The sequence below is a fragment of the Nicotiana tomentosiformis genome, chromosome 3, assembly GCF_000390325.3.
Source record: "Nicotiana tomentosiformis chromosome 3, ASM39032v3, whole genome shotgun sequence".
Taxonomy (NCBI): Eukaryota; Viridiplantae; Streptophyta; class Magnoliopsida; order Solanales; family Solanaceae; genus Nicotiana; species Nicotiana tomentosiformis.
The window spans coordinates 58,942,945-58,951,425 of record NC_090814.1 but is presented as its reverse complement, the minus strand read 5'-3'; the positions used below and the strand labels follow the sequence as shown (position 1 = coordinate 58,951,425).

The following is an 8,481-nucleotide window of genomic DNA, read 5'->3' as shown; positions in this document are numbered from 1 at the left end:
AAAAAACATTAATAAACCCTCCAATTTTTTTTTGGACCGCCGCGAAGTGCAGATAAAATCATGCTCCCTCCGGTCCACTTTAATTAATTTTTTGAATAATAAAAATGATCATATTAACCTTAATTTGTTCATTAAAAATATTAAATACTCTTAGGCTCTTTACTTCAAAGATAACTTTGAAAAAAATTAATTCCTTCTTTGTATCTAAAAAAATCAAAGATCGTGGATAAAAAAAAAAGGCAAGAAAAATCAGTGTTTTAAAAGGTGTGGGCGTAAGGTAAGGCGTTTTAAAAGGTGTCTCAGCGAGACGTAAACCCCGAGGCACGGGGCGTAAGCCCCATGAGTATTTAATTTTTAATATTTTATAAAATAATATAATTACAGTAATTATTTATAAACAGGTAAAATTGCATAAAAAATGAAGAAAACTATAAATATATGAAAAATATATACATATAGATGTGCTTCATCCCTACAAAAAACTAGTCAAAACAATCTATTATACGCTACTTAGAAGCTCAAGTAACTTGAGTCGAAAAGAATAAAGTTTTTTATATGGAGGAACAAAAAGGATAACTAACATTCAATTTGAACTTTGAACTTGCTGCTATGAAGGAGAATGAAGTTCTCTTTGTATTTGTAAAAAATAAATTGAATATTCGTTACTTTTGGAAGATATTAGCAGACTAGCGGACAAGATAAAAAATTGGGAAAGACCATGAATTGGAGCTTCAATCAATAAAATGGTCTTGACTTTTCAATTTAATATATTTCAGTTCTTTTTTAAAACTTTTGAGTAATTACCAAGCTGAATTTTAAAAATTTGGGTATTATATGAAGGACTTATTCAACAAATTTTGTTTTAATTTGAAAAAATCTTCGGAGCTTACGCCTCACTAAAAAAACTTGCCTCAAATGCCCCTAACGCCAGGCGTACGCCCCGAATTGCTGGGCGTACACCTCATAAGACTTTCGCCCCACACCATCGTCCCGACACGTTTTTGGTGCGCCTCATCCCATGCTCGCTCCAAAAACGCCTTTTAGAACACTTAACCGGAGGGAGTATAAATGAATGATATCACTGAAATGGGCAAAGGTGAGAGCAATAAAAAGCCTAGAAGTAAGAAATATCTCCGACACTTAGAAGACAGGCATCGAATGCCATGCCGAGATTAAACTTGGGAGTTTGCATATTAGCTGCTGCTTACGATGGTTAATTCCATTGATAAATTAATCCGGCCTCCCAAAAATACCGACAATCTAGATTGTACAACTTAAAGATTTTGGAGAAAGAACATTAAAAAATGTTTTTGTGTCGAACTACTACTGCTTTGGGTTTGTAGTTACATATATGAAATCTAGATATAGATTATCGTGTTAATTGGATTCCACCTCAGCAAGTTGTTTCCTACTATTGTTATTTACTTGAATTTTTTTCCCCTTCTTTTTCTCTTGGAAAAAAAATTAAATTTCTTGTCTGATAAGTTTTATGTACTACCTTTAATTTATGGACATAAAGAAACTACGTAAACGTTACTTATAAGTTACAAAACTTTAATGAATATTTGACAAAAAATGTAGTCAAGTAAAAGTTGGTTGATTTCCCACTGATAAGATATTATTAGGTAATTCATGTGCATTTGCTTAATGCAGGTTTCCTTATGACTGTTATGGTATTACTAATATTTACTAATATTGTCTCCCTTTCTTTGCATCTTTCTTCTGGATTTCATGATGTTCCTATTTATCCTATGATTGTTGTTGTGATACTAATATTGTCTCTTTTTATCTTTTTTTTTTCTTTTTTTTTTATTTTTTTTAGCCGGGGGTCTTTTGGAAACAGCCTCTCTACTCCTTCGGGGTAGGGGTAAGGTCTGCGTATATACTATCCTCCCCAGACCCCATTAGTGGAATTTTACTGAGTTGTTGTTGTTGTTTGTTGCTTAATGCAGGTACTTATCCTTTTACTTGTTGCGATACATGCATAAAGTCATTTCTTTCCATTTCAAAACATTGTAAGATAAAAACAAAAATATTATTCTCTTGTTTTACTCTAATCCTTTCTATTAGAACAAAGGCCAACGTCCTTGATCATCCTGAAACTGCTTTTAGTACGTTACGTAGTTTTATTTTGTAAGTAATCGGAATAACACTTGATTTCCAATTACCTCGCAACTATTTATTATATTCTTTTAGCATAAGTATAAATAACTGAAACCTAGATTTATTCTATATCTATATAATATATGTTAAAATGTAGAAATCAACATTAATGTGTAGATTTTTGATTAGGATTCATAACGAAAAGAAAAAGGGGAAAGTCGTGTGTGAGAAGAAAAGAGAGGAAAACCCCTTCTGTTGTTTTCCCTAAAAAATGAAAAATGAAAAACCTAAACTAGAAGAAAAAGACTGATACAAATAAATAATGGGCTAGGCCCAAGTGCTTCAACTCTTGTGTTGCCCAGTCTTCGTGGCCCAATCTTCAGGTAACTCCAACATCCCCCTCAAGTTAGAGGGTGGACACACGCCCAACTTGCCAATCAAGTGGATTTGGTGTAGACCTGTCAAACGTTTAGTAAAAACATCAGCTAGTTGAGAACTAGTAGAAACATGGGACAAAGAGATAAGACCATCTGCCAACTTAGTGCGAATGAAATGGCAGTCAACTTTGATGTGCTTGGTACGCTCATGGAACACCGGATTCTTGGCGATATGAATAGCAGCCTGGTTGTCGCACAAAATAGGAACCGGGAGAGCAGCAGTGAGACCCAAGTCAGATAACCGGCGGACTAACCATGCTAATTCAGCTACCACTTTACTCATGGCTCTGTATTCTGCCTCAGCTGAGGACAGGGAAACAATGTGCTGCTTTTTAGACTTCCAACTGATGAGACTACCACCTAACTGAATGCAAAAACTAGAAACTGAGCGCCTAGACTCGAGGCAAGCTGCCCAATCACTATCACAACTGGCCACCAAAGACAAATCAACAGAATTATTTAACAAGACCCCAAAATCAGAAGTGCCCTTTAAGTATCTCAATACATGTAAAGCGGCAGTCATATGTGGAACTCTAGATCGCTGTAAAAATTGACTTAAATGTTGGACAGCAAAGCATAAATTTGGTCTTTTGTTGGTCAAAAAATTTAATTTTCTAACTAGACTCCTATAGCTTTCAGGTTGAGGCAGTAGCTCTCCAACATCAGAATGTAACTTGTGATTCATGTCCAAAGGACTAGCAACAGCAGAAACATCAGCACATTTGTATTCTGATAGCAAATCAGAGATAAACTTCTTCTGAGACAAAAGAATACCCGACTGAAAATAACAGACCTCAATACCCAAGAAATAGTTAAGCAACCCCAAGTCCTTAATTTTGAATTGAGCATCCAAAAAAGCTTTAAGAGTAGAAATTCCATCCAAGTCATCCCCAGTCACAATAATATCATCTACATAAACAGCTATAAGGGTAGTGCAGCAGTTAATTTTCTTAATGAACAAGGAGTAGTTATTCAATGAGTGATTATACCTCCTAGAATAAAATGCATGGGACAGCTTGGCGTACCATTGCCTAGAAGTCTGTCTCAAGCCATAAAGGGACTTTTGCAATTTGTATACCAAAGTAGGAGACCTAGAAGAAACAGAAGTAGAAGCAACAAAAAGACCTTGAGGAATTTTCATGTAGACTTCTTCATCTAAATCCCTATGCAGAAATGCATTATTAACATCCAACTGAAACAAAGGCCATTGTTGTTTGACAACTACAATAATTACATATCTAATAGTGCACATTTTAATAACTCGAGAGAAAGTTTTATTGAAATCAATTCCTTCCACTTGAGTATCACCTCTAACCACCAATCTAGCTTTGTATCTCTCCACACTGCCATTAGTTTTGTATTTAATTTTATATACCCACTTACACCCTATAGGCTTCTTCCCAGTAGGTAGTTCAATAATTTTTCAAGTTTGGTTTGCATCTAGGGCCTCAAATTCTTTCCTCATGGCCTCTTGCTAAGCAGGAATAGTAGCAGCCTGAGTGTAAGAATAGGGTTCTACTGCAGTAGACAAGAGTGAAGAAGAAGAACAGGAAGCAGATGAAGGAAGCTGGACCACATAATCCTTCAAGTGAGTAGGGAGTTGATGGGTTTTGGAACTTTTTCTTACTTCAGGAACATGAGGAATTGTTGATTCAATTGAAACAGTAGGATGAGTGGGAGTAGGAGGAGAAGCAGTGGTGTGGACAAAGGTGGGAGCATCAAGTATTTGAGAAGTAGGGAGAGGGGGATTTGGAGGATCTGTAGGGACAGAGGAAGCAGTAACAAGATCAGGAGTAGAATCATAAAAGGTAGGCATTGGAGGAGAATGATGAGAAGGAGCAGAAGATGACAAAGTATAAGGAAAAACACATTCATGGAAAATGACATCCCTAGAGTAGATAACAGACTTAGTGGTGAGATTTTATAGTTTGAACCCTTTTTAGCGTAAGGATAGCCAATGAAAATACAAGGAGATGCTTTAGGTTGAAACTTATCTCTATGACACTTGGGAATACTAACATAGCAGAGGCAGCCAAAAGGTTTTAAATGAGAATAAGGAGCAGTCCCATAAAGTAATTCAAATGGCGTCTTATTGGACAAAACTTTAGAGGGAAATCTATTAATGAGATAGGTTGCTGTTAAAACACAATCCGCCCAGAACTTGATAGGAAGATTGGATTGAAACAACAAAGCCCTTGAAGTTTCTAATAGATGTCTATGTTTCCTATCTACTACACCATTTTGTTGTGGTGTGTGTGGGCAAGTTGTTTGATGTATGATACAATTATCAGAAAAGAATTGAATAGCTGAATTGGAGAAACCAAGCTCCAAGGCATTATCACTTCTAACCTTTTGGACAAAAAGATGAAACTGTGTCTTTACTATGGCTATGAATGTTTTAAGGAAGGTGAAGGCATAACTCTTGGATTGTAAAAGGTGTGTCCATGTTGCTCTACTATAGTCATCAACTATTGTCAAGAAATATTTTGCTCCAGAGTAAGTTTGGATGTGGTATGGTCCCCAAGTGTCAACATGAATAAGTTAAAATAATGAAGTGGAAAGAGAAGAACTATCTCGGAATGATAACCTAGGTTGTCTAGCTAAAGGACAAATAGGACAAATAAAGGACGGCTTACTAGACAAGTCATTAGAGATAGAAGATATATGCTTCATTTGAACAAAAGAAACATGCCCCAATCTGTGATGCCAAAGAACATCATTTTTATTCACATTATTTGGAACAGTACAAGAAGGTAAAGTAGAAACATAACATGGATTCTCAGTTTGTACATTTTGAACAGTACCACAAGGTAAAGTACAAGCAGAACTGTGGCTCATATTTTTAACATCTGTATGTAAAGAAAATTCAGTATTATGTACTAGATTATTGAAAGGAGGAACAAAATTATCAGGTGATATGGAATGAGTAGAATGGTTGAAGTGAAATTTGTATAATCCTTGGTCCATTCTACCAAGATCCAGAAGCTTCTTCATAGAATGGGCCTGTAGAATTATGCAAGAAATAGAAGTGAATAACACATAACAGTTGAATTGTGTTATTACCTTACTCACAGAAATTAGATTGTAATGGAAAAATGGAATGTACAAAATATTGTGTAGAGTGAAATATGGTAATAAAGTGAGGGAACCTATACAAGTTACCTTAACTTTATAACCATTAGGTAGAGAAACTAAGTAAGGAACAGGAAGGGGTGTAATATTAAAAAGGAGGTCCTTATTTGAAGTCATGTGGTCAGTTGCCCCTGAATCCACTATCCAAACCCTTCTACCTATACTAGTCAACATGCGCACAGTAGAACTACCATTTAAACACAGAGGAAGAGAAGAAGTACTACCAGCAAAATTGGCAGATCCCATTAGAATATGTTGAGTCATTGAATCGCCCAATGTAGACTGATTGAGCAACTGCATCAACTGGGAGTACTGCTCTTTGGTAAGACCAGGGATCAAAAAGCTTTGATCAGTTGGAGAATATAATGCAGAAGATTCAGAAATCTGCCCCTCAGCACTTGCAGCAGTACCAGACCTTTTTTCCTTTGTGAATTTGAAATTTGGGGGAAAACCATGTAATTTGTAGCATTTTTCAATTGTATGACCAGGTTTCTTGCAATACTTGCAAGACAAAGTGGTATTGGATTTTTGGTTGCTTGAATCAAAGTTCACCCTTTGTGTATATTGTTTTGTAGATGAGAGTTGAGAAGGGAATCTGTTAATGTTGGAATTTGCATTAAAAGAGGCTGATTCTGAGTTAAATTGGGTATTGGGGACAACCTGTCTCTGTTTTTCATCTTGCAACAAAATGTTGTAGACAGTATCAAGGGATGACAATGGTTGAATCATCAAGATGTTGCTCCTAACCCCCACATAAACCTCATTTAGACCCATAAGAAATTGATGAACCTATCCTCTTCCTTCTCCTTCTGGAGACCTTTCTTAGCAGCACAAACACAAGAATTTGCATGACTGGTACACATAACCTCCAATTCATCCTAGAGTTTTTTAAGTTTGTTGAAATATGAAGCTATGTCGAGAGTCCCTTGATAAGTAGATGCAAGTTCTCTCTTTATTTCAAGCACCTTAGTTCAATTAACAGTCCCATACCTATTATTCAATTGTTTCCATATGCTTTCAGCAGTTTCAGAATATTATACACTTTCAGCTATATCTGGAGAAAGTAAATTGATTGAGCAGGATATTACCATATTATTGCACATGTCCCACTGCCTGTACTGGGGAGAATCCATAGTAGGCTTAGTGCAAGACCCATCGATAAAACCTATCTTATTTCTAGCAGACAGAGACACGATCATACTCCTCCTCCAACCCCCAAAACTAGTCCCAGAAAAAGGCACAGTAACCAAGGATATCCCTGGTACATCGGAAGGAAGGAGAAATAGTGGACTTGAGGGTTCAAGAGTATACGTAGGGGAAGAAGAACTTGAGTTTGAAGTAGAATTAACCATGATAATAGAGTATAACAAGAAAATTTCACAACGATCAATTCATGCAAGATAACAAATAGAGACGAGTGTACCACACTTCTTCGCAACCTGAAGAAGAAAGGCCTTGAGAGAAAAAAAAACTTCAACTTGAAAGGAAAACTTTAGCTCTGGCGAAGACTAACAGAACTCCGATAATCACCGAAAATCCTAGTCTTGACGAAAAATAACAGAAAACGGATAATCAGCAGCAAACTCCGACCAAAATAGAATCACACAGTCGAGGAACCTTCCTCAATTCGAAATTTGAACAAAAAAATCAACGAAAAACTTCAGATTCTGAAACTCGGCGAAAGTCGAAACAGTGATGATAAACTCGATGAAATTGAACGAGGGTAACACCGGTTGATGTAGAATGACAGGGACTACCAGATTACCCTCTCTGATACCATATTAAAATGTGAAAATCAACATTAATGTGCTGATTTTTGATTAGGGTTCATAAGGGAAAAGTATTGTGTGAGAAGAAAAGAGAGGAAAACCCCTTCTGTTGTTTTTCCTAAAAAATGAAAAAGAAAAAACTAGACTAGAAGAATAAGACTGATACAAATAAATAATGGGCTAGGCCCAAGTACTCCAACTCTTGTGTTGGCCCAGTCTTCATGGCCCAATCTTCGGGTAACTCCAATAATATATACACATAAGGTTCATAAGGTTGATCATTCATTTAATTGAATGATTGATACAATACTTCGCTTCACTTATTTGATCGAAAAAATACAAGATATGACACTATTAACATTTTTTTATTATCACACGGATTTGGATTTGAGCTTTTCTGGTTTTAAGAGCATATTACTCATGCAATCATACTTCTTTATAATAACTTAGTTTGTCCGAATCTTTTTTTGTTTGTTAGCAATTGACTTTTATACACCTGTAATAATATTTGATATTCAGATTTTATTTGCTTATTATGGACAAAGATTATCCAAAAAAATATTCTTTTCAAAATTTTATATTATAAAAAGATAATAAAATTGTTTAAATTTAAAATCTCAATAAGTAAGGTGGAATGTGTGATAAAATTATAGATACAAAAGGTACCCAATTTAATCTTTTAATTTCTTCTATTTCAAGTTCAGAAGAGTTTTTGACGTTCCAAAATTTTTAAACTTACAAGATTTAGTAAATTTATGTCTCCAATAATATATATATATATATATATATATATATATATATATATATATATATATATATATATAATATTTTTGGTTATTATAAAATAATAAATACATAAATGTTTAAGTAAGCCTATTGCAAAAAGGTATTTTACAAAGAGTGTACCGTTATAGTAATGGTTTTTTGTTGTAATATGTAAAAACGTATTATAGAGACATAAAATATAACACAATATATCAATTTTAGAGAAATTTGACTATTATAATAAAATATTATTATAGATGTTGACTGTTATAGAG

The 8,481-nt window shown here is 34.8% G+C and overlaps 1 protein-coding gene across 1 annotated transcript; it reads right to left on the bottom strand.

The window, feature by feature from the left end:
• Positions 1 to 2,257: 2,257 nt before the first annotated feature.
• On the bottom strand, positions 2,258 to 7,568 carry LOC104119496 (uncharacterized). The gene is made up of 2 exons (XM_009631017.4): positions 3,530 to 7,568; positions 2,258 to 2,561 (listed from the first exon to the last, which is right to left on the bottom strand). Exon 1 carries the CDS (start codon positions 6,444 to 6,446, stop codon positions 5,082 to 5,084), a length of 1,365 nt encoding a protein of 454 aa, XP_009629312.1. The 5' UTR covers positions 6,447 to 7,568; the 3' UTR covers positions 2,258 to 2,561; positions 3,530 to 5,081.
• Positions 7,569 to 8,481: the final 913 nt, after the last annotated feature.